The sequence below is a fragment of the Phragmites australis genome, chromosome 8 (assembly GCF_958298935.1).
Source record: "Phragmites australis chromosome 8, lpPhrAust1.1, whole genome shotgun sequence".
In the NCBI taxonomy this organism is placed as follows: domain Eukaryota; kingdom Viridiplantae; phylum Streptophyta; class Magnoliopsida; order Poales; family Poaceae; genus Phragmites; species Phragmites australis.
The window spans coordinates 14,132,968-14,159,823 of record NC_084928.1 but is presented as its reverse complement, the minus strand read 5'-3'; the positions used below and the strand labels follow the sequence as shown (position 1 = coordinate 14,159,823).

General features: G+C 42.2%; 1 protein-coding gene across 1 annotated transcript; it reads left to right on the top strand.

Annotated features, from left to right (window-relative positions):
• Positions 1 to 1,816: 1,816 nt before the first annotated feature.
• LOC133926675 (sister chromatid cohesion protein PDS5 homolog A-like) lies at positions 1,817 to 26,742 on the top strand. The gene is made up of 32 exons (XM_062372700.1): positions 1,817 to 2,159; positions 4,328 to 4,531; positions 4,643 to 4,824; positions 6,191 to 6,317; positions 6,464 to 6,682; positions 6,900 to 7,116; positions 7,202 to 7,347; positions 7,451 to 7,596; positions 8,538 to 8,687; positions 8,769 to 8,817; positions 8,896 to 9,084; positions 9,377 to 9,559; positions 20,027 to 20,178; positions 20,280 to 20,406; positions 20,498 to 20,713; positions 20,807 to 20,943; positions 21,024 to 21,141; positions 21,244 to 21,378; positions 21,486 to 21,685; positions 22,322 to 22,472; positions 22,575 to 22,718; positions 22,849 to 22,929; positions 23,024 to 23,578; positions 23,664 to 23,765; positions 23,946 to 24,019; positions 24,120 to 24,171; positions 25,108 to 25,194; positions 25,281 to 25,318; positions 25,549 to 25,611; positions 25,697 to 25,854; positions 25,961 to 26,100; positions 26,191 to 26,742. Exons 1-32 carry the CDS (start codon positions 2,070 to 2,072, stop codon positions 26,224 to 26,226), a joined length of 4,668 nt encoding a protein of 1,555 aa, XP_062228684.1. The 5' UTR covers positions 1,817 to 2,069; the 3' UTR covers positions 26,227 to 26,742.
• The last annotated feature ends 114 nt before the right edge of the window (positions 26,743 to 26,856 follow it).

Genomic DNA, 26,856 nt, shown 5'->3' with positions numbered 1-26,856 from the left:
TTTTTATGGAACCTAATATTCAACTCATGCCTTTTTTTATGGAACCTAACCTTCAACTCACTCTTAAGCACAAAAGCACATGTGTTATTCTATAAAACATAATTAACAATCTCATACTTTTAGTCATTTAATCTTCACAAGTGACTTTGTCTTCATGCATCTTATCAATCTTCTGGACCTTCTCCTTTATTTCATGAGTATCACTTAGAGCTCAATTACTCGATGTATTTCTTTAATCTTACGGTATTTCTCAACGAATCCATACTTTATTACCTATAAATCTCCTATGAATCAACATACTAATAATTTTAAACACAATTATTAGTCTATGTGTATTATCATTAATTAAAAAAACTACACTTAGAGACTAGATACACCTCCACCTATCCTACTTGAGCTGACTTAGGCTTAATCTGGTTTGTTAAGATGAAAAGGTGCATAAATGAGATAATGGAACTCCCACCTCCAACTTGGACAGTCCAGATTGAATCTAGTGGATGAGATTGAGTTTTCACATATGTTCAACAATATAGACATGTGCACCTAATATTTTCTCTTTTATAAATTATATTTTTATAACAAATGTTACAAATGGATATTTACACTCATTCTCGTGGACCTAAGAAAATTGCTAAACACATTTGGTACCAACACAAACTATTAATCGTAAGTGACTAAATTTTCATCATTTTACGGATGCTGGAAGAGGGGTGATAGTTTCGTGCTCATTACTTAGGTATTAAGGTAGGAAAAATAAATAAGGCTAATAAATATATGCTATTGAACGGACAATGAAATCTATTGATCCCCTACAGTCGTGTTTGCTATTTTAGGATACCGAACGACCAATAGTTTAACAGACATTGATACATCAACATATTTGAAGAGGCTAGTATGATGTAACAATGCGTAGTCTATGCAAATTTCTACCTATTAGAATGCCGGTCCTTTCATGCTGCATCTTCTTCACATATGTCATTTTCTTTCTCTGGTTTCAGTACAAGTAGACACCTCTTGTCATCAATCTCCAATTTGTTGGCACAGCCTTCTATTTGAAACACATCTCCTTTGATTTAAAGAGATACCTAGTAAGTGATATGGAGTTGCGTATTTGAATTTCAACTTCCTAATTTTGCCGTTAGCCGCTTCACCCTTTTGTTTTTCATAATTGCATAACATAGACCATGAAATAAAGATGTCAAAGCATATATACTTGTCCTGCTCGCAAGTTTGGTCTTGCTTTGATTTGTCTATCCACATCAAGTTCAATTTGCATTGCTCTAGTTTTTAGCTATAATTTGTTTTGACAATTAAAACTCAAAATGATCGAAGAATTGATACGTCGTGCAACCTTTGGACCACGCGAGTATGCTGGTCTCCGATGACCAGTAAATATCTCTCCAAATAATTTTTCATTTGGTATACTATGCCGTGCCAAAATTTATCAGCCTAGTTATTTTCTATCTATAATACTGTCAAGGAGAAACCAACTTTTTTAATTGAATAAAATTAGGTCAGGAACTGGACGGAAGGAAGGAGCCGGGTCCGGTAACCGTATATGGCATTCTCGCAGTTTAACTTGAACTGGGAGCACCATCGCTGCACGTCTCTCTATCTCTACCGGAATCTTAACACTGTCCTAAAACGGCCCCAGAAAACCCTCCCTACCGTCTCCGTTCCCAATTACACACACTGACATGTGGACCGCACGCAACGCTGGCCCACATCTCAGTCGCATCCACGAAATCCACGCGGCGTGACAAACGGACGCGATTTCTAAATCGGTCGGAGCGTGGCAGCATACCACAGCAGAGCACACTGGCTGGTGGCTGGGCTGGACTCCAAGGACGGAAAACCAACCCGATCCCAACCTTGGCATTCCGCTCACGAGCTCTCCGCCTCTCTCTCTCCTCTTCTCTCTCTTCCACCCCCACGCCAATTTCGAAACAGCGAGAGCAGCCAAAAGCCGAGCCCTTCCTTCTCAGATTAGAACCTAGCGAGGGAGCGGGGAAGCAAAAACTGGGAGGTTGGAGCGCGAATTCGGCGTCGATCCGGCGCGGTGTCTGCGGATGGCGGCCGCAGAGCAGCTGAGGGAGCTCGGGGAGAAGCTGCAGGCGGCGCCGCCGGCCCCCGCGGACGAACTCGCCAAGCTCCTCGAGGTGAGGCTTCCCGGAGCTGTCGTGCTTGGGTTGGCTGCTTGCGCCGCGTCGTGGAGGGGTCAGCGTGGGGTGGGTTTTGGGTGGATCTGTGGCCGAGGCGCGACAATTCGGCAGGTTTAGGGTTTAGGGTGTCTGACGGTGGCGGGCTTTCCGCGTGCGAATTAGGGCTTGGGTGCCTGGCTTGGCTCCTCAGGCTTGAATTCAGGGGCGAGGAGGGTTCCAAAAGCGCGGGCTTTCGTGCGGGGGTTGGGTAATTAAGAGTCACAAGTGGTTAGGTTTTGGCGAATTTGTGTTCTAGAGGCTCGGGGGGCTCGTGAATTGGTCGGTTCACGTTGGGGAAGTGCTGAGTGCAACTTCCGTGTGCCGAGGTTCTGGGTGCTGGAATTGTGCGGCTGCAATTCGGGACCCTTGGTTTAGTTTCTGTTGTTTGGAACGAGGAATTGCTGTTGATTAGGGTTCCTTGTGTTTAGCGTTGTAAGCGGTGTCACCTTTCTGGTGGTTGGCGGTTGCTTCAGTTATACGTGAGGAGTGAGTGAGAGTAGCTATGGAAAGGCGAAATTTTGGTCTGTGAATTCTTATTCGGGGGGTTGACTTGAATACCTTCTCTATTCCTTGGGCATGTTGCATCGAAGTGCTGTGCTGAGGATAGTGTCTATATGTAGTGTTGTCTCTAACGGTACCTTGAATGCTATGTATTTATGCTAGATTTTGTTTTGGTAATTATTCATCATTATTTATCGAATAAAATTAATTAGTTAGGTTTGCCCTGGAACCTTACTTTTTAGAAGTATCTGGATCGGATGCCTGTGCACGTGTTTGAACAGACACATGTCTTTGTCCAAGTAACGGCAAATGCAATCCAACAATGTGTTCTTAAGTTAGTTATTTATTCATGTAAAAAAACTTGCTGTTTTTTCTTTAGTTTGAACTGATCAGCGAGGGAAACTGGGTAGTGAATCTTGTAGCACGGGATCACGCTTTTGGGATTTATGTCTTCTGGTGCCACTAGTTCTATGTTATGGTTTAGGATGTGGAGAGCTGTATAAATGTGGATAATCTCTGGTTATTCATACTTATGCTGCTTTCCAATTCTGAAGTTTTTGTTAGGAAATAGCACAATCTGTGAAGGAAGCTCCATGGGTTTGAACTTTTGGTGGTCAATAGCATAATTTGTGGGTCCTTTGTTACATCTTGTGATTTCGATTGCAAAGGAGGTTGCAGTTGCACACAGCCACAACTATCCTAATTGAAGGCTGCTTTTGTTGCTTAAGCTTCTTTAGCTATAAGTGAAAAACTCGAGTTAGGAATTGTTCATGCTTGCGTATAGGGATTTGGGTATTTGATGGATAGCTATGTATTGGATAGGGGCAATTTTTTTAGGTTTAGACAAATTCTTTTAGGACAGGTCCATCTGATTTATTTCTATGGTTTAGTGGGTCCAAATGTTGTTGTTCAGAATGAGTTGACTAGTTGAGCTGAATCATTCTGATGCAGGTCTGTTCACTCGGATATCTAACTTTTCAGCTAGCATCTCAAGTTAAAAAGTTCGACTTGGGAAACTAAAGCTTTTAAACTTGCTTAGAGTGCTAATTGTAAGGAACTGATTAACTAGCAAAATCTTTTTTGGAATAGTGTCCCAGTCTAGCAAATTATATCTTGAATCATACTTGGACCAGTATCTCATATAGTTTTCCCCAGTTGTGTATTCTGTGCCCACAGCTTGGGAATAGTGGTTCCAAGATGAGGCTTAGTAGGCTATAAGCTCATGCACTGTGCCATGATGTTGTTATGATTTAAACCTTTTCTTATCTTTCCTTTTTTGCAATTACCCATTGTGGTTATTTAACTGGAACAATTGAACATAGTTTTGGGGAACAAATCTAAAAGCACAAAAGGTACATCATTTCATTTTGATTGGGAAACCTGGAATTTTAGTCATTTGGTTTTCCGCCTTTTATTCTTATTCCTAGCACATGGAGTATAAGTACAGTATTAGTGTATTACTGTACACCAGGATTTAACTTCTTACCGTTGACAAGATCTCTCAAAAAAGCAGGCACATTTATGTCTTACTTTATTATCAAACTGGTTAGCCTTATTACCTGCTTGCTTGGATTTTTTTTTCTTGGTAAGCCCTGGATACATTATTAATGCTAATTGTACTGCAGAAAGCTGTGGAATGCTTTCATGGAGTAGAGCAGTCACCGGGGTCCTCGGTGATGGAAGCTATCCAACCAAGTTTAAAGGCTGTCACCAGAGAAGAACTTATGAAACATGAGGATGAAGATGTCAAAGTTCTCTTGGCAACCTGCTTCTGTGAAATTACAAGAATAACTGCCCCTGATGCTCCCTACAATGATGATGTTTTAAGGGTAAGTACCATATGGATTCGTTATAGAAGGCACCAAATGAGGGAACCATATATCATGGACTGAGTTTACCATATTTATGCGGCATTTGAGCATTTTTTATTCCTCTTGCAGGACATATTTTATCTGATCGTGGGTACATTTAGTGGACTCAGTGATATTAATAGCCAATCCTTTGGCAGGAGAGTTGCTATTCTCGAAACAGTTGCTAGATACCGAGCATGTGTTGTGATGTTAGATCTTGAATGCGATGATCTCATCACGGACATGTTCCGAACATTCTTAGAAGTTGTCAGGTAATTCAACGTTTCTACTGTGTCAACTAGGTCAATATCTTGTGCTAGAGCATGATGGTTCAAGTATTACTGCTGTGTCTAGTTTCTCACTGTTAGTTGTGTGTGGTAAAGAAGTTCCACATTTCCACAAAAAAATCTCCAACAAAATTTATTAATTGTCCTTTGAACATGATTTCTGCTACTTCACGAGGAATTGCTTTAGTTACCTTTTGGGTCGTGTTTGTTTATAATTTATAAGCGTGTATTTAGGCCTTCATTTCAAAATCCTCACTTCTAAAGAAATTGCTGTACTTAAAAGTTGTTTTTATATTGGAAACATTAGCTCACTATCATCTCAGAGAGGTATAAATTGGAAAATTTCATCCAATGCTACGATGACATGTGATGTGAGGTGTGGAGCCACATGTCATTGACACATAGGATTGTAACTGAACAGTATTGCCATTTATATTTGTAATGGTATCTTGTTATGTAGTTACCATTTTTGTGCAGTCAGATGTATTTATTAGAGATTTTATTGGATGATTACTTGTACAAAGGGCTGGCTTGAAAATATTATGTGTGACTACACGAATATTAAGTATGTGAATCTCGTACTGCCATTTTATAGTATAAATTCTGTGAAGGAATTGTTTGATAACTAAAATCATAAAAAAATTGGTTTGAAACAGTTGAAGGTAAATGGTATAAAAGACTTTCTTGAAAAAGTTAACCTGTGTATGGAGTGCCACTTTAAAACGTAAATTGTATGATGGATTTTTTTGAAAATTGTAATAATAAGGACTAAACTGAATGATATCTGGAGGAAATTAAATTCTATCGATAATTTATTTTAATATTTTAAGTCTTCTTTGATTTGTACAATGGACCTCTTCGAAAATTTAAACCATATGAAAGAATTATTTTCTCTGCAGAAATTATGGTACATTTGTGGACATGTTGGTGTTTTGGGTTGCTGTTAGTGACTCACTCACTGCTAAGTAACAGCATCGATATGTGGGTTAGCACCTTGACATTCATAGCGGATGAGATTTCTTGAACACTTTAGCTAGTCAATATGTGGTTCCAATGACATTGATTTAGAATCTGGAACTGAATTTCTTGCAGTTCCACATTATTATAACAGGATTATACTTTTTCGAAACCTAGTTAACGAATGGTTAGAATATTGTTTTCAGTGTCCTAAACACAGAACCCAAACATTTATTTGCTGCCATATGATTGATTACTACTGGGGACATAATTCCAGATGACTTTTCCATGCAACATTTCTGCTAGTCATGTAGTTCTTGGTAAAAGTGTACACACCACAAATAGGCCATATTTTTTTTTCTCCTTGTGTTTGACCTTTTCTTCTGTGATGCAGTGAAAGTCATGAACAAAACATTGTAAAGTCAATGCAGACAATAATGACCCTTATTATAGATGAGAGTGAAGATATACAGGAGAGCCTTCTACGTGTACTGTTATCAGCTTTAGGGTGGAGGAAAACTGTGAGTACCTTTCCTTTTAAGGTGTTTTGGTGATATTTTGTAATTTGTTAGAAATTGCTGTAAGCATCTTCATGTCCTGTTCTAACCGATTCTTATGTTTGATTTCTTTCTCGAATGTATTAATTCTGCATTTTTTTTATAACTAGGGGGCTGCAATGTCTGTGCGTAAGCTTGCTTGCAACGTCATTGAGCATTCTGCTGGAAAACTTGAACCGTACATAAAGAAGTTTCTCGTATCATCCTTGGCTGGGGATAGCAGTTCTTCAAATGATCAAATTGATCATCACAGAATCATATTTGATGTGTATCAGTGCGCTCCGAAGGTTCTTAAGGTGGTTGTGCCTTATGTAACTGGGGAACTACTGGTATGATCTTACTCTGGGTTAATAACGTGAAATGTAAAATGGCCTATACACTGACAGCCAGCAACATAGAAAATTGCTTTGGGAAACAGAAAGTTTCTTCCACATTTTTCTCAAAATTCAATTCAAAATTAAAGTGCCATACATCTGAGTTCAAGTGACTTGTTCCTTTTAGACGGTCCTGCCTTGTTAATTAAAGTTTATATTTGATATTTTGTAGGCGGATCAAGTAGATATTCGTTCTAAAGCAGTTGAATTACTCGGAGAAATTTTTTCTTTGCCTGGAGCCCCAATCTTGGAATCTTTCAAGTCTCTTTTTGCGGAGTTCCTGAAGAGACTGACTGATAGAGTAGTTGAAATACGTGTTTCTGTGATTGAGCATTTGAAGAGATGTCTTATGTCAAACCCTTCCCGACCTGAAGCTCCAGAAATTATCAGTAAGGAGTTTTTCCCTTAAGAGCTGTTCATTTAATTTGACTTACCAATAAATTGTGCTTGCCCTGATGGTTGTCTATCTGGCAGAGGCACTTTGCGACAGATTGTTGGATTATGAAGAAAATGTGCGAAAGGGAGTGGTGGCTGCACTTTGTGATGTAGCTTGCCATTCACCTGATGTTATTCCAATTGACACAATTAAAGTAGTAGCAGAGCGTGTCCGTGATAAATCGGTTAGTTTTTCTTTGCTCTTCTCCGCATCTTTCAATTTTTTCTTTCATTTAATTTTATCGCTATGATTTACTTCAAAGTATGTATATTCTTGGAAAAATGCAGCTGACTGTGAAGTGCTTTACCATGGAGAGATTGGCAGATATTTATAAGCTGTACTGCCAGAGGGGTTCTGATAGCTCAACAAATTCTGATGATTTTGAGTGGATAACTGGAAAAATATTAAGATGCCTTTATGACAAAGATTTTAGGTAACAACACAACTATTCTTTTTTTGGCTGTATAATGCAAAGGATGTGGGGTGTATGGTTCATTGACTCACTTTGTGAAACTAAAGTTAGGCATGTTTAATATTTTTGCCATATTCTGTAGCCGCAGTTGAATTGTGGCATGCCGCAGTTTCTTAGCCATAATTGAATGTGATAGACACATTGTCTTGCTGAACTTTTCCTAACTTGTGGTGGCCGATTTGATCACTGCAAAAGTTGTGTCTTCCGCACTTAGCCACAACTTAGCACGACAAAGTGTGATAGGCATTCAAACAGGTCCATATATTCAATATGTTTGCCTAGATAACTAGTTCAATGATTCTAATTGTGGTTTAAAAAATTCAATTTTGTTAAGGTGTGGGTGTGTGGCTTCCACTCTTGCCATGACTGGGCGCGGCAAAGTGTGATAGCTATCCAAACAGTCCTGTAAGTTATTTAATATGTATGTCTGGACACACAGTTCTAGTGTTGTTATACTACATACTAATATATGCTTGCATATGTGGAAAAACTTGGTTGTCTTTCATTACCTGTAAGATATGCTCTATATAACTTTTTGCAAGTTCACAGCTGGCTGTGGTTTCCCACATTTCTCGGGTTTGCCTAACAGCAGTTGGTGCTTCTTTCTGGTGCGTGAAGCAAAAGTTGGATAAAGATGCCTAAACACAAAGTGTTTTGAACATTTTTGGGATTTTGTGCCATATTTCTGTTGTGTATATGTTTATTTTTTTGGGTCCAGTGCGAACATAAGATGTTAACAGTTGCAGATAGAAGCTGATGTGTGCAGTCCTGCATTGAAAATTTCTCAATAATATTTGTTTTTTCCTTGATGCAAAGTGAACTTTTATTAGGTGATTTTGACATGGACTGTGATTAACATAGTTTGACTATGAGCCTATGATAGCTTTATTTATTTGTTGCAGACCGGAGTCAATCGAATCAATTTTATGTGATTCATTGTTCCCACCAGAGTTTCCAACTAAGGGAAGAGTAAAACATTGGGTAACAGCCGTTACACACTTTGATAAAGTTGAGATGAAAGCTCTTGAACAGATTCTTCTGCAAAAGCAAAGGTCTGACAAGAGATTATGTAGTTTGTGATTAGTGTGCTCTTTCTAAAAAACTGTTTTGATATATTTTCCCTCCAATTTCAGACTGCAACAAGAAATGCTGAAATACATGTCCCTTCGGCAACTAAGCCAGGTTTGTGTGAATCTTGAATGTATTGAAAAGCCACTCTCTGATGAGTTAGTTTACCTTGCTAATTCCTTTGTAATGCAGGAAGATGCCCCTGATCTACAAAAAAGAATTCTGGGTTGTTTCCGGAGCATGTCGCGCTTATTCAGTGACCCTGCAAAGTGCGAGGAGAACTTGAACATGCTTCATCAGCTAAAAGATGACCATGTCTGGAAAATATTCACTAGCTTGCTTGATTGTTCAACTACATTTGAGAAAGCTTGGTCTCTTCGGGTACCTTCTATTTCATTTATCTGTAGTAATTTTGTTTCTTAGTTGAGATATAAAATAGAAAGATAATGCCTCTGGCCTGTTTCTGATGTGAGATTTTGCCGATTTGATTCCATTTGTTTCACCAGTTGCTACATACATAAGATGTTTGCCGCCTAAACAATAATAGTTGCTACCTGATTCAGTACCGTGTATATTCTCCCAGTGGTTGAAAATGTTTATAATAACTAACCTGTTTGAATTGTTTTCTGAATATGCTATAATTAAACAATTTGAATATATCTGTAATCTGCAGGCTGATTTGCTTAAGATACTTGGTGAAAATCATTCACTTTATGATTTTGTTGGCGCATTAGCAATGAGATGTTCATATTTACTTGTAAACAAGGAGTATGCCAAAGAGATTCTCTTGGAAGCTTCTGAACAAAAGACTTCAGGGAATACAAAACTGATCTCATCATGCATGAATCTCCTAACGGTAAGATAACCTCCTAAACCACTATTTCTGTTTTTGATGCGACATATTGGCTAATAGATGAATTATTCTTTTTATTAGAGATATTGGGTATAATAGCCTTTCCTATTTTACTCTTACCTAGTATAGGCTTTCCTTCTATTATTATTGCTTGCCTAGTTTAGCTCCTCTATTGAGGAATGTAATCTTTGTATTAATGCCATTCGGCTATTTAATGGACAGCAGCCCACGCCCAAAGGCAGTGAGGCAATTTGCCCATCTCTACATGGTATCAGGATCCTTCTTTCCTTCCTGAGACCGCTCCGCTGCTCCCTCTGTTCCTCACGAACGCCGGCCGCTGTTCTTCACGGAAGCAGCCGCCCGCCGCTGCTCCTCTCCATCACGAACAGCCATGTCGGCGCCACCAACCACCCTCACGGACGCCGCAACCGCAACCGCTGCTGCTGCCGCCGCCGCCGCCGCCGCTACAGCAGCCGCCGCGGCCTCGGCCTCCGACAACAGTGCCACCGGTGCGCATGTTGCACCACCGGCCGTCCTCAACCCATACTGCACCATCGTTGTCAAGTCTCACGTGCCGACGACCCTCGACATGAAGACGCCGACAGCTGGGCAGGCGTCCGCACAGGGACTGGAGGAGCCAGCTGGAGAGCCGGTGCTGGTGCGGGTGGCCGCTGCACAGCCGGTGGGAGGGCCGGTGCTGGTGCGGCCGGCTGCTGAGAGGCAGTCGTCGAAGCAGGCGGTCGTCGGGTGTAGAGCAGGTGAACCGGCGGGCGTGCTGGTAAAGTAGTGGGCGGGGGCTGCACAGCCGGTGGGGGAGACGGTGCTGATGTGGCCGGCTGCACATCCGGCAGGGAGACTGGATGTGGTCGCCGCGCGTAGACCACAGACACAGGTGGTAAATCCGGCGCATTAGAGAGGATGCTGGAGGAGGCGGAGGTTCGTGGTAGCGATCGCTCAACACCCGAGGGTGGAGCAGTCACCGGAGAGACCTGCAAGGTTGCCATGGCAGCAGTGCAAGGCACCGGCATGGCAGGATCATCGACTAGGAAGTCCAAGTCGGTGTTAGTGGTAGGAGATGATACAGATAGGCTACTAGTGCTAGCAAATGGAAAAATGCTCTCATCAAATACAACATGGCGAGATGTGATCACCCGGTTTGTGGTAATGTCAAGGCAGCGATGTCCTTTATGTTGAGGAGGATAACCGAGGAAAACACAAGCCGCAGACCGAGGAGCAAGTTTGTTAGCAGCAGTAGCGGATAAGTTTGGAAAGCAAAGGCAACCAAAAACCCGAAGATGACTGTATTATGGTGGCTTTTGGTGAAGGAGAGTGTAAGGTATGGCACCGTTGGTGGAGGAGGAGGGGCATCGGTTGCGGAGATAAGTGGCGGTGGCTAGGGCTTCAGCCCAAAACCTAGGCGGCATATGGGCATGGAGGAGCGTGCGAACAACATTGTTGAGAGTGCGGAGCATCCGCTCGGCTTTGCCATTTTGTGGGGATGTGTGAGGGCAAGAGAGACGCAAGATGATGCCGCGGGAAGTGAAGAATGATGTGTTGGCGTGGTTGACAAATTCGCGGCCGTTGTCAGCTTGAACAACCTTTAGGTGGAGGCCGAACTGAGTGCTGGCGAGAGCAGCGAGGTTGACTATGTGTTGGTGAACGTCGGACTTCTTTTTGAGCGGAAAGGTCCAGCAAATATGAGAGAAGTCATCAACAATGACCAAGTAGTATAGCGAACCAGATATGCTCTCCACAGGAGAGGTCCACGCATCACAATGGACAAGCTCAAAAGGTGCAAGAGTACGTGAAGTAGATGTAGCAAAAGGTAGACGCGCCTACCTCTGCCGTCCCGACCAACTACCGCAGCGCCCTCGCCGATCCCAATTGGCGCGCGGCTATGGACGACGAGTACAAGGCCCTTATGGACAACCGTACCTGGCGCCTCGTCCCTCGTCCACACGACGCCAACATCGTCTCCGGCAAGTGGATCTTCAGGCACAAGTTCCACTCCGACGGTCGTCTGGCTCGATACAAGGCACGCTGGGTTGTTCGGGGTTTCTCCCAACAACATGGCATTGACTATGCCGAGACCTTCAGTCCCGTGGTCAAGCCGGCGACCATCCGCACCGTCCTCTCTATCGCCACGTCACGCTCTTGGCCAATTCATCAACTTGACGTCAAGAATGCCTTCCTTCACGGCACCCTCGACGAGACGGTGTATTGCCAGCAACCCTCCGGATTCGTGGATCCTGCTCATCCTGATCATGTGTGCCTTCTTCAGAAGTCCCTCTATGGCTTGAAGCAGGCACCTCGGGCGTGGTACCAACGGTTCGCCAGCTACATTCGTCAGGTGGGCTTCGTCGCGTCCTCCTCCGACACGTCCCTGTTTGTCCTCCACCAGGGGACCGACATGGCCTATCTGCTGCTGTACGTCGACGACATCGTCTTCACCGCTTCCTCTACATCACTACTACAGCGCCTTACTAGCCAGCTTCGCTCGAAGTTTGCCATGACGGACCTCGGTGAGCTACACTTCTTCCTCGGCATCTCCGTCACGCGCTCCTCCGACGGCTTGTTCCTGTCTCAGAGATAGTACGCCGTCGACCTTCTCCGTCGCGCGGGCATGGCTGAGTGCCACCCCACCTCCACGCCGGTGGACACTCATGCTAAGCTCTCTGGCTTGGACGGTGCCCCTGTTGCCGACTCATCCGAATACCGGAGCCTTGCAGGTGCCTTACAGTACCTGACGCTCACTCGTCCGGACTTGGCATATGCTGTTCAGCAGGTGTGTCTCTTCATGCACGATCCACGGGAACCACACCTCGCGCTGATCAAGCGCATCCTGAGATACGTCAAAGGTACTCTCGACGCTGGCTTGCACATAGGCACATCATCGGTGACATCCATCACCGCTTACTCTGACGCTGACTGGGCCGGCTGCCCAGACTCCCGGCGCTCTACCTCAGGCTACTGTGTCTTCCTCGGCGACAACATTGTCTTGGTCCTCCAAACGCCAGACCACAGTCTCGCTTGAGCGCAGAAGCTGAGTATCGCGCAGTTGCCCATGCTGTGGCCGAGTGTTGTTGGATCCGGCAGCTTCTTCAGGAACTCCATGTTCTTCTCGCTTCGGCCACAGTGGTGTACTGTGACAACGTCAGTGCCATCTACATATCCACCAATCCAGTACAACACCAACGGACGAAGCACATCGAGATCGACATTCATTTCGTCCGGGAGAAGGTATCCATCGGCGAAGTTCGCGTCCTGCACGATATCATGACCAAGGGTCTTCCGATCCAATTGTTCCAGGAGTTCCGGACTAGTCTTTGTGTCCGTTCTCCTCCCGCTGCGACTGCCGGCGGGTATTAGAGATATTTTGTATAATAGCCTTTCCTAGTTTACTCTTACCTAGTATAGGCTTTCCTTCTATTATTATTGCCTGCCTAGTTTAGCTCCTCTATTGAGGAATGTAATCTTTGTATTAATGCCATTCGGCTATTTAATGGACAGCAGCCCACGCCCAAAGGCAGTGAGGCAATTTGCCCATCTCTACACTTTTGTTCATTTTTTTGGCATCAAGAAAGTATGGAATAACTTCATAGGTTGCTTGTATGTCTGACTTACATTGAACAATTGTTTCTTTCAGGAGATTTTCTTGAATGTATGGAATCTTGAGGTCCATTCTTTTGTTGTGATCTGATGGTTTAGGGTTAATGTAGCTACAAGGCAGGCAATTAATTTGTTGGACACCTGCCAGCTTTATAAAATAGGATACAACATTCATGCTTTTTAAGGCGTCGCCTCAAGGCGTCTAGGTGAGGTGCAGTGGCAAGGCGTTGCCTTTGCCTTATGTGCATGCCTTGATTTCACTAATGCTCGCTGTTGCCCATCCTTCTCCAGTCGATTCCACCGTTGCTCACACCTCTCCGGCTCGATTTTGGCCTCACCCACTCTTCTCTGTCCTGATTCCAGCACCATCCGTCTCTCTCCAACTGACGTATCCTCGTCCAGATCGTGGGGTGGATGCCTAGGAGACAGAGATGGATGGGGCATCGACGAGGTACAATCGGGCAGTGATGAGAAACTTGGACCTTGGAGGCTGACGAAGTGGGAGGGGCAGGACGGGAGGGAGAAGAGGAAGAGAGATGGCGGCGGCTGGAGAGGGTAAGTGGTGAGGAGGATAGATAGAAGGGGTGCAATTAGGTTTAGTTGCCTGTTGCGGTGGGTTGGGGACGAATTGGGTTGGCTTGGTTGAGTGGGCTGTCGCTTGAGCTGGCCTATCTATCTTCTTTTCCCATTTTCATTTCTATTTTTCCTCTAGAACAACGATAACATTATACACTCAATCTGCTACATCTGTCATAATCAAGCTTTTAAATCGTGATTTTCGCGGCTTCGTGGCGTGGTCCTAGAAAAGCTATAGAAGCTATCGCGGGAGCTATCCTTCATTGCGTTTTAGTATTAACAAATACAAAATATTATTTTTTTGCTTAATAAATTCATGTTTGAAAAAAATAATTAAGACAATACATAAGAAGGTACTAAATATAATATAGTAAGATTATAAGTTAGAATATGCTTAACAAAATTACTTGATCAGTAAGAAATACAAGTGTTGGAGTTTTGAAAAAGGAGCGACATATGGTGTTTTGCTAGGTTTTCTCATAGTTCAAGCTTATAAGAAATGTTTTTAAGCTTTGCAGTGAAGTTGGATTTCAAAATTAACTTGTTTTTTGGGAATGTCGGTACATATGTAGGATAGGGGAACTATCTATAGCTACGAGCTATGGCAAATAGCACAACTATTTAGGTATGTAACGCTTATAGCTCATATAGCGGAAGATTGTTCCGTTGCTTTGCGTTTGAGGTCCGAAACAGCTATTGCGCAGCTATAGCTAGCTAACGTTGGCCCGTTGCTTCGCGTTTAACCACGCTTCTGGCTTCCCATTGTTCAAGGACCTGCGGTGGCACTTCAGAAAAAAACTTGTAGTGGTGCAGCATGCTTGCTGATATCAAGGGCTTTTTTGTTTTTGGCAACGGCTGATGACAAGGGCCTATGATGTCGAATCAATCATAAAATTTGCACATACGGAATTCATGAGTACAAAAGGTCGTGTTTTTTATGAATAGCAACTTGTATTTCCTAAAGGACTTAGGCCAGAATATATACACATGTACCGGTGACAAATATGCAAGAAACCCCTTATAGTTTGGGGATATTACATAGAGCAATATATATCTAACACCCCCCTCAAACTCATGGGAGATCAACCACACTGAGTTTGGAGAGATAGAATCTGTGTTGAGCTGTACTTTGTGCTTTCATGAAGAATTCAACTAACTGTAGCTCGGAAGGAACATACTGAAGGTCAATCACCTCATCCTGTACCTATGTCCGTGTGTAAGAAGCATCAACACTAATATGCTTAGTGAGCTCATGCTTCACCGGATCCCGAGCAATACTGATAGCACCTGTACTGTCTGAATAAAGAGTAGCTGCAGGAGAAGAAACACCAAAATCCTCAAGTAACCACTGTAACCAAGTGAGCTTCGCTGTCAACAGTGCCATGGCTCGTAACTCAGCCTCTGCACTAGAACGAGAAACTGTGGTCTGCTTTTTAGTCTTCCGTGTAATGAGAGAACTACCAAGGAAAACACAGTAGGCAGAAATAGACCGACAATCAGAAGGATCGCTAGCCCAAGTACCATCAGAATAAGCATGAAGCTGTAAAGACCTGGAGCATGGAAAGAAAAGACGACGAGAGAGAGTCCCACGAAGATAGCGCAAAACACGCAGGAGATGGCTATAGTGGAGCTGAGTAGGAGCGGAAACAACCTGAATGAGGATGTGCACTTTATGAGAAATGTCAGGACGAGTGACACCAAGGTAAACAAGATGCCCAACGAGATAATGATAGCGAGTGGGGTCCATAAGAGGCTCACCATTAGTGGGTCGGAGCTTAAGATTAAGCTCCATAGGAGTCTCAACAGTACGCTCATCAGTGAGAGAAACACGACGAAGAAGATCATGAATATACTTCTGTGGGGACAGAAAGAAGCCCTCAGAGATAGAAGAAATCTCAATCTCAAGAAAGTAGCGAAGAGGACCAAGATCGGACATAAGAAACTGGTCATTGAGACGAGCGTTCACAAAGGTAATATACTCAGAATCATCTCCTGTAATGATCATATCATTAACATACTAGAGAAGAAGAGTCCGACCACGAGAGGAAGTATGAACAAAGAGCGTAGAATCATGAGCATTAGCAGAAAAATTAGCAGCAATGATCACAGAAGAAAATCGTTCAAACCAAGCTCGAGGGGCTTGCTTAAGGCCATAAAGAGAGCGACGGAGACGGCAAACCATGCCCTCAGGAACAGAATACCCTGGCAGTGGGTGCATGTAGACCTCCTCATGCAACTCACCATTAAGAAAGACATTCTTGACATAAGCTGAGAGAGACCATTGACGCACATAAGCAATAGCTAGAAGAGTGCACACTGTAGTCATATGGGTTACCAGAACAAGTCTCATCATAGTCATGACCATGATCCTACTGGAAACCATGGGCAACAAGATGAGCCTTATAGCGCTCAAGAGAACCATCAGAGTGGGTCTTAACCTTATAAACCCACTTGCACGTGATAGGACGAACATGTAGGGGAAGAGGAACAAGATCCCACGTGCTGGTGCACTCAAGAGCAGCAATCTCCTTAGCTATCGCATGCGGCCATTCCTGATGAATAATAGCCTCACGGTAAGAAGACGGCTCAGTAGGAACAGCACCAGCAAATTCAAAACGATCAGAAGGTTGAATCAAATGGTGATAACGAAGAGAATAGCGAGGAGAGGAAGGAACTGAATCACCAAAAGAAGATGGCTTATTAGAAAGTGGCTCAGCAGGATGTGAGACAACACGAGAGCGATGAGTGTAATTGAAAAAAAAGGCTCAACCGGACCAGAAGTAGTAGGAGCATGAGATGAAGAAGCCAAAGACGTGGAAGGTACCGAAGCAGGCACAATAGGAGAGAGCATCAACGGTGCCTAGGGAAGTGAAGAAGAAACATGTGTGGCAGGAAAAGTGAGAAAAGACAGAGACTCGACTAAGGATGAAAGAAGTGGAAGGTGTGGAATGAGAATAGAAGGGACGGGACTCATCAAAAGTAACATCCTAAGAAATACGCATCCGGCGAGCAACATGTTCTCAGCACCTATAACCCTTATGCTCAGCACTGTAGCCAAGAAAGATACTCTCAACAGATTGAGCAGTCAATTTGGTACGTTCACGAGGGGCGAGAAGAACGTAACAAACGCAACCAAAAAGACGAAGAAAGTAGTAGTCAGGAAGGTGTCCACATAGACACTAGAAAGGAATCCCACCCTTGAGAGCAGAGGAGGGTTAGATATTGATCAAGTATGTAGTGGTGGAGACCGCCTCAGCCCAAAAATGAGATGGAATAGAAAAGGCAAGCATAAGCGCACGAGCAGTCTCAAGGAGATGACGATGCTTGCGCTCAGCAACACCATTTTGAGCATGAGCTCTAGGGTAGGAAAACTGAGACAACGTTCCCTGCTCGGCAAGAAAGGAACGAAGATGCCCCGAAAGAAATTCACCAGCAGAGTCAGCACAAAAAACACGAATAGGAGCGTCAAACTGAGTGCGAATCATAGTGGCAAAACGCTTATATATAAATAACACCTCGCTACGAGAAGATATGAAATAAATCCAAGTGTGGCGAGAGAAATCACACTATAAAGATAATATAGTAACTGACCCTCTTTCGAAACAAAGGGAGCCAGACCTCATACATCAGAACGAACAATGTCAAAAGGATGTTGAGACACTAACTCACTATGAGGATAATGAACCTAAATTTGTTTACCAAACTTATAACCCTGACAATCTAAGGACGTATCTCCTGACAGACGCGACCCACAGACATGACCAAGACGATGTCACTGCTGGAAGGAGCCAGTAGTCAAGCAGAGAGACCGGTGGTGGCAGTGGAAGGAAGACGAAGCCAGTCAAGCTCTCATAGATGCTTAGAATCATGGCGTCGAGGGCCAATACCAACCAGAGCACCCGTGCGACGATCCTAAATACAACAAGAGTCAAAATCTAAGATAGCACCACAACCATGGTCAGTAAGTTGACCAGCTGACATCATGGTCAGTAAGTTGACCAGCTGACATGAGCTGCATGGTGAGTTGAGGAACAGAGCAACAACAGAAAGAGAAGTACTATCAGCGGTAACGACATGAATAGGAGAAACAAGAGGATGAAGCGTAGACAAACTGGAAGAATCAGAAGTCCTATGAAAAGAAGCTCCTGAGTCAAGAATCCACGGTGAAATACCTGGCTGCGTAGAAGGTGGTCTCTCGGTGACAGAAGAGGGAGTAGCAGAACCAGAGGTGGCAACAAAGCAGCATCACAATCTCCTGCTGAGTGTCGGTTGAAAGGGTAGTCGAGGTAGAAGCACCAGAGGAATGTCGAAGATACTTCTTCCAGTAGCAGTTCACCTCAACATGGTCCTCATTCCTGCAGTAGGCGCAACGAGGACAACCACCACCTGAAGAGGCCGTAGGTGACGAAAAAGGCACACGAGGAGCTGATGACGGTGTAGTCGAAGACATAGACACAACAGGTGGACGAGCACGTAGACGAGTCCTTTGAGCGTAGCTCCGTAAGAGCCTCCACAAGCATGAAATGAGGATGTCGAGCAAGTAGTTGAGCCCGACGCTGCTCAAACTCTAGACAAAGACGAGTCAGGAACTCATAAAGGTGTCAAAAGTCACGCTCAACACGCAGATCCAAGCAACACTGATAGAAGTGGCAAACAACAACAGAAAGAGAGTCCAACTAATGCCATACATTTGACATCTGGGCATAGAATGCATCAACGGTGGCATCACCCTGCTGAAGAGATTGCTCTTGGCGAACAGTAGACAGATAAAGAGCATCCCCTGATGGCTCATAAGTTTGACGAAGATGGGTCCACATCTGAAAGGCAGTAGAGAACCCAACAATCTCATAAGAAAACCTATGCTCCACACTAGCAATTAGAATAGACGCCGCACAAGTATGATCATCCATCCACTTAGCAATGTCGGACAACCGATCACGGTACAACTCCAAAGCTTTCGAATAGGCGGAGACGGCCTTCTCATAAGTAGTTGTGGCGATGTCAAGAGCTACCTTGTCTCATGTGTCAACATTCGGCTGCACGGGCTCCTTCGGAAGCTCTAGGGAAGGCGGACAAGGAACATCACCACAGAGAACACCCTGAAGACGAAGACCGCGCATGTGAACGCGCATATGTTGCACAAAGTCCTGATAGTTGGCACCATTAAAGAGCACCGAGCACCGAGGAACTGAAACAATGCTCAATGACATCCTGAAGTGATGACGAACGGCGGTGAGAGCGCAAAGGAGAAGCGGCAGTCGACAGCAAGAACACAGAGATAGCGACGTGCTACTGCAATTTTTTATTTTTTCTTTGCTTTCGGCTCCGGCTGTGTTATAAACACATCTTTGTTTCAGAGCCGCCCATAGCAAGCAGTAGGAGGAGACCGACAAGGAGCCGACGGGTGGATCTACGGCGACCGACACGTAGGCGGCTGGGGCAGAGCGGCACGGGAGGCTGGACTGATGGGCGTCAGGCCTGATCGGTCCGAGCGAGGTGGCTGGCGGGCGGACCGACGGTGCTCGACGCGCACACGGCTGGGGCTGAGCTGCACGGGAGGCTGGCCTGATGTGCGATGGGCCAATCGACCGGAGTGAGGCGGGTATCCGGGAGGGGAGAGATGGATCGACAGGGAAGAGGTCGAATCCGGCGAACACTGTAGATGAACAGTACCAGAAGACGTGTGAAGTTGCAACATGCGGAGAGAAAGAACCTCTAACCCTAAATTTTTGCTCTGTATACCATGTTAGGAATAACAACTTGTATTTTATGGAGGTCCTAGGCCAGAATATATACACATGTACATGTGACAAATATGCAAGAAACCCCTTATAGTCTGGGGATATTACACAGAGCAATATATATCTAACAGTGTTCTGGTGCAACCATGCAATTTTGTTGATGTAATCCCATTCCCAGGTTAAAAGCCTTCTTCTTGGGACTGCTTGCCTGCCTGCTGTTCTATTTAGTGATGATTGACATTAATTTGAGTGTCTCGTGACACATTCCACATACAACCTCTGACAGTAGACATAGATGGATGACTTGGTAGCGGCAAGTACTGATGGATGATTAAATACTGTAGCTAATGGTGTCACCCTGTTAGGGTATTATTACCAATGACTAAATTTCTTATGTTCATTTACCAAAAACCTCTGTACGTAAAGGTAATCAATGATTTTTTTAGTGGAAGTACCTCTTGTACCCCTCCAAAGTACTGTCTGATGTCCCTTTGTTCAGATATTGTTTTTAAAGCTTCTAGCCTCTTAATCCTTCTGTGTTCAGGCAATATCTAGTTTCTTTCCTTCGCTTTTATCTGGACTTGAAGAAGACATTGTTGAACTCCTGAAGGAGGATAATGAACTTCTTAAAGAGGGTATCGCTCATGTTTTATCGAAGGCTGGTGGAAATATTCGAGAGCAGCTAGCCTCATCAAGGTGCAGCTTCTTGAGAGGCTCCTGTTTTTGTGATCCTATGATTTGCTCTAATACTAACCAATAAGATTATCAAACTAAATTGATGTGGCTTCTATTTTCAGCTCCCTTGATCTTCTATTAGAGCGGTTATGCTTAGAGGGCACGCGGAGACAGGCTAAATACTCTGTTCATGCACTTGCTGCCATTACAAAAGATGATGGTCTTATGTCACTCTCTGTTCTGTACAAGGTATCAATTTTCTCCAGTTATTTCTTTCTTGTACTATATAGTATATATTTGAGATTCTGGTACATTATATGTTGCATTTGTAACTTTGCAGAGGCTTGTGGATTTGTTGGAAGAGAAAAAAGTGCATTTACCATCTATCTTGCAATCTTTGGGGTGTATAGCTCAGATAGCGATGCCAATTTTTGAAACACGGGAAGAAGAGATTATAAGTTTCATAACTAAAAAAATTCTTGAGTGCAATGATATGGTTGAAGATTCTTCTCACAAATCTGAATGGGGTGATAGTACACAGAATTGTTTGTTAAAGGTTAGTAAATATGGTATTCAAAATCTGACTTATAATCGAATTATCAGTGTTCCTTGACTTCTAGTTGTTCTCTTGTGGTATTTTCTTGTGTAGATTTATGGCATTAAAACTTTGGTGAAGAGCTATCTGCCTTGCAAAGATGCTCATGCACACCCAGGAATAGAAAAATTAATTGGTATTCTGAAGAATATTCTTACCTATGGTGATATTTCTCCAAATATGATTTCAAGGTACCAATAGATGCTTGCCCTTTTATTGTAACGCAGACATTCTACAGTTTATATATTTTATATCACTGCTCTACCTGCAGTGCTGTTGATAAGGCCCATTTGAGGCTTGCAGCAGCGAAAGCTGTTCTCCGCTTATCAAGACAATGGGACCAAAAAGTGCCTGTTGATGTGTTCTATTTGACTATGAGGATTTCACAGGTATTTCTTTGGGGACAATACAGCTTAGCAAGCTTCCTCATTGTTCCGTTCTTTTGTACTAGGTCATCTTATTTGGAGATTCATATTTCCTTTCATTTCCAGGATGATTTTCCTGAGGTAAGGAAACTATTCCTTTGTAAAGTACATCAATATATCAAGGAGAGGGCCTTGGATGCAAAATATGCTTGTGCCTTCTTGTTAGGCATTGACGATTATTGTGCCCCGCAGTATGAAGAGGTTCATATCTAAACACGCTAACCAATTGATTCTCTCATTTTTTTTTGAAAGTTAATCAATTGTTTCTTACTAGTTTACTGTTTCTCTTGTTTCCTTTCATTTCTCAGTTCAAGCACAACCTGATTGAGGTGGCTCAGATATGCCAACAAGTTAAAATGCGTCAACCTTCAGTCCAAGCAGACATGAATTTGCTGACTCTTTACCCAGAATATATACTTTCCTATTTGGTTCATGCCCTTGCTCATGATCCTTCATCCCCAGACATTGAGGAACATGAGAATGTCAAAGCATTTGGTCCAATTTACTGGTATCTAATAATAGCTATTTCTACGCTGCTCTCTTATTATCATGATTTTACTTGTCTTATCTGCAATAATCCATATTCCCACATTGAAATATATTGGGATATCAAAGCATGTGATGCAATTTACATGTATCTGATAATAACCCTTAACATATTGCTTTAGCTTGTTACAATTATATACGTGCTCTACTATATTTTACTTGATAGCACTGCTTTAATGTTGCATGTCTTTGGGCTTTGGAATGTTGATGGCATTACTTATTAACAAAATGTAATTTTGATGTCAACAAATTCCACATTCTAACTATATACTTGAAAAACTGGGTTGTTGGCCCTAAAATGGGCTTCAAAGTTGTATAGGATTTGTTATGGCAAAGGTCAATTAGTGCCCACATGGTTGCTAAAAAGTTGGATTTTGAGCGGTTTATTTCCAATGATGCACCTTTAGCTGTTAATGTAAGGTCTCCTAACAGACTACGGTTTATTATTTGCACACAAAAAAACAGACTACGTTTTATTTTGTAATGTGTTGTGTTCTGAGTCTACAGACATCAAAAGCAAATTTGCTTACCTTGCACCTTCTAGCTGAAAATAGTCGCATGCTTGTGCATGCATATATTTATAAAATGCTCTTTCCAGGCGATTGCATCTGATTCTTTCAACTCTTCTGGGAGAAGAAGGTTTGCAACATAGTGGTCCAGACATGAAAAAGGAGAGCTTCACAACAATATTATCTATATTCAAAAGTATCAAATGTGCACAAGATGTGGTAGATATAAAGAAGACCAAGGTAGAAAAGAGCTTTTGTGTATTGTTTCTACATTTGTGTTGCTGTACATAATCAACTTATTTCCTTCAAGTATTGCTTAATCCTCTGATATGCTATTTGCAGACTCTGCATGCTCTATGTGATCTTGGTACTCTTATTGCAAAGAGGTTATGCCAAGACCAACTAAATCTATCAGAAACTCAAACAGTTCCATTGCCTGCTCAATTTTATGCGCCATCTCAGGATAACCAAAATGATAGTTCTGTGGTATGTGCTCCATCAAAGCATGAAGCAACCCATTTTTGAAAGAAATGCTTGATAGTTCGTGTAAACAACAAAGTTCTCACATTATACTTCTTAGGCTTCTGATATTGAGAATTTATCTGATATTGTGTAGGAGATTGATGAGCAGATGTGGTTGGGATGTGAGAAAGTACTTGCCCATTTTGAGACTCTAATGACAGCAAACAATGATGAGGTACGTAATGCATATTTACATGTCTCTATTATGGTCTGGCTTCAATTGTCTGTTGGACCTTAACTACGATAGAGTTTTCCGTCTGTCTTTCCAGGTTGAATCTCCCAAACATAAGATGCTTATAGATGAGACTGATGAATTCGGTAATGAAATTACCCTTGGGAAAATTGTTAAACTTCTTAAATCTCAAGGAGAAAAGAAGACGGGGAGAGAGCAGAAGACAGCATCTGGTTCCATAAATGCAGGGAACGATGATGATGTCCTGGGATTGTTAAGAGAAATTAACTTAGACAACCAAGAAAATTTGGGGGAAATGGAAAAGAGCAAACCTAAGAAGTGTCGGGTGGATATAAAAGAGAGCAACGGGAAGCCAGTAGATTTTTCTACTCCAAAACGCAAAAGATCAATTTCTAAGAATAGACCACATTCATCAAAAGGCAGTAAAAACAGTGATGAGCTTCTTCTGCATACTCCAAACACAGACGGGACCATTAACTCTTTGGAAAGTAAGTTAAAGGAGGAGAAAGGCAAAAAGGAATCAACTGATACAGAGATGTTAGTATCGCCGACTAGTAGTAAAACCCCTGTATCCAAAGGAAATAAGGGTGCCAAAAAATCTTATACTGACATCTTGAATAGTGGCCCAATGGTAATTTCTCCCATCTCAATGTATGTACAAAACTTATGGTTATTGTTCAGTTTCTGATTTTTCAGTTCTTGTTAAACTTTTCCAGAAGTCTGCTAACACAGACAGCAGTAAGAGAACGACTGAATTGGGAAGACTAAATGGGTCAGTCAAAAGGCAGAAGCCAAAATTGATTTCTGATTTAGCAAAGGTAATCATTATGGTTTTCTTTTATTCTGTGCTTAGTCACAAGCTTTTTGCAGTATTGCAAACCATATCAATCACTGAGAGGAAGCATTTGTGTTCTTGATGATATTCAAATTTGTGCAAGCTTCAATGGAAGTTCGCTTCTAGTGTCTTGTCTGTGCTAAGAATTAATTAATGTCTGCAGTGCTCAACGCATGACTCAAGTAGCGCAGACTTGGTGGGACACCGAATAAAAGTTTGGTGGCCTTTGGATAAGAAGTGTGTTCTCTAGTTTGTGTAATTCTGAACAGCCGTTATTATTGCTATTATTTAATTCCTGAAGGTCACATAGATTTTAATCGATTGTCGTTGTGATTAGATTTTATGAAGGTGTTGTGCAATCATATGATTCATCAAAGAAGAAACATACGGTAAGCTCCCTTAAACGATGCATTAATTGGTTGTGATATGCTGTAATTCGTTTGATTCATTTTTACTTTGTAAGTACAAGCATAAAGAGCAATGGATTGCTTTGTGTTTGATCACTTTGACTATTCTATGTGAATATAACGAGTGGTTTTGTGAGCATTGTTTGTGAACCGTTATTACAAAAGATTAAGGGAGGTCCTCCTACTGTTGTTACCTAAAACATTATTGTGTCCAACTTGTTTAAATCACAGTTATCATGGTGACGGGGCAAAAAAAGCTTTTGTGAATATCGAGATCCCATATTGTGTTTCATATGCAGCATTTTATTTTTTTATGTAACACTAAACAAGAAATTTCAATATCTTCAGACAGAACATAACAATCGAAATGCGAATGTCACTTAATTTTTAAAATGGAACCCAAAATGGCCCTAGTTATACATTTTAAACTTTTTTAACACATTCTTCGATAAAGTAGCGTAATGCATTTTAAATATTTTTAAATTAAATCTGAAAATGAATATATGAAACACCATTTTTCTCTTTTATTTTGGAAAAAAATGTTTAGTTAGTCCGATACTTGGCATTGACATATTGATAATTGCCCGCAAGACTAGGTAAGCACAGAATGATAATTAGATGTTCCTATTTCTGCTATGTGCGGACGGCAAACCGCTAATTTGTATTTATGCCATAGCTTAGCTTTCTGAAGGAGAACAATGCTATAGTGCCAGTACTACTGCACCACAGCCCGCTATTTATACCACTGGTTTATACATAGTGTTTTTGATGCTTACAGTAGTAACTTTCAGTTCTGCATGGTGTAAACTAATCGACACTTCAACATGCAAAAGTTGTATTAATGATAATTTTAGTCCAGACTGGTAGAAGTTTGCAATCGTAGCAGATGTACCAATATGATTTTGCTTCCCTGTATAGGTGCTATACGATGATGGAGATGTTGAAGTGCTTAACTTGGCTAAAGAAAAGTGGATAATGATTGAAAGTAATGATTCATCAGTGAAGGTAGAGTATTTTCAGTTCTTTCCTAGTCTGTCACTTCAACGTGCAAGATAATGTTTGATTCACTTTAGTTTACTAAATACTTGCAGAAGCAAAAGAAGGATCATCCAGGGACAAACAAAGGACGGTAAGATGAAATTTTGTTCGCTTAGAATCTGCGGTATAGTAAACTGCATTGGTACTGTGGAAACTCTGACGAAACAGTCTCATTGAGGCACACAGCATCAGATTAACATAAATAAATTGAAGACAAATTATTCTTTTAACCCTATATCTTGGACTTAGAAATATTTAGGACATTTCATACTAACATGTGGTGTCATTTACACATTCCTGGTCTATAATCACACCTTGCAGAAAACAGGAGAGAGCTAGCAGCAGCAAGCAAACTCTGCCTAACCAAAATAAGTCAAAGAAGAGGTAAGTCCGTATGGACTGTAATGCTGTATTTAATAATTTGACCTTGAGACATTGGTGCAATTCATCTGATTAATCCATCTTTTAGGCCCTTGCCTCCAAAGAGGAAAGGGTTGCCAAAGAACAAACGTAGAAAGACTGCAGAAGGTAAAAAGTCTGTCGAAGAGAGCAGTGGAGCTGGTGTTAATGATTCAGATTCATCCAGTTCTCTTGCTCATTCAGATGTTGACAAAGAAGTAAACTCTGGTACGATTGCTTATGGTTGATAATATGGGCCCGTTGTTTGGCTATCCATAATATTCATGCCTTTGTTCATAGATGAGCTTAATGTGTGACTGTTCTATTTTTCCAGATGGCCACATGGAGGAAGAAGCAGCAGTTAGCTCTCCTGAGAAAGACAAGGCAAAAGATTCCAAAGATGTAGAGATGAAAGAGGAAAAACCGGAAGGTCATAATTTGAACGGCAAGGAGGAATCTGATAATGAAACTCTTGTAAGTGCATCCCTGTGTGTTCTGAGCCTATGTTTTGATACTGGACTTAGTTTTCTCATTCTCGTCAATTGTTTTGTGTTGAATGTGCAGAGCTTGTGGAAGAAACGCACAACAAAAGCAACGTAGTCTTGCCTTCTCAGTTGACCTTTCTTAGTAGGATGCAGATTTCACAGGCAGTCGTTGGGGAATGTGGATATATCATTGATTGACCCTTGCAGTTGACAGTTGTAATGTAGAAATTGTTCTTTTCGATAGCAACAGGTTAGTACAGAAGAGCACTGGAATAGGATTTGCTTGTAATATTATTAGATGCCGGCACTTGTTGCCCGTTAGCTATGGCATGGCGTCCCCGGAATCTCTGTCGTGTATATCCTTGAGAGGGTCAGATGTTGTGTTTATCTGTAAGTTCTTTTGCAGGAGATGGTGCTTGTGTTGAACTCATGTAGGAATGTTGTAGGCAATAAACCAGTGACTTGTGTTGTAAAACTAGCAATGGGCATCCAATTTTGGCCCCTTCTCTAAAGAACCATATTTTGGTTGTAGAATGTGACGCTGGAGATGTATTCGGAGTAATAAGGAGCGAGTTAGTGTAGTGTTGTTTTGTTACGCTAACATATTTATTCCATATATTATGATTAGTGACATGCTTTTCAAAGTTGCCAGACATGGGACGATGCGGGAGTTCCATGCGAAGTGTTACTTGATTTTGAGCTTAAATTCGATATAGACCAAATAAAAAACGTATGGTATACTATT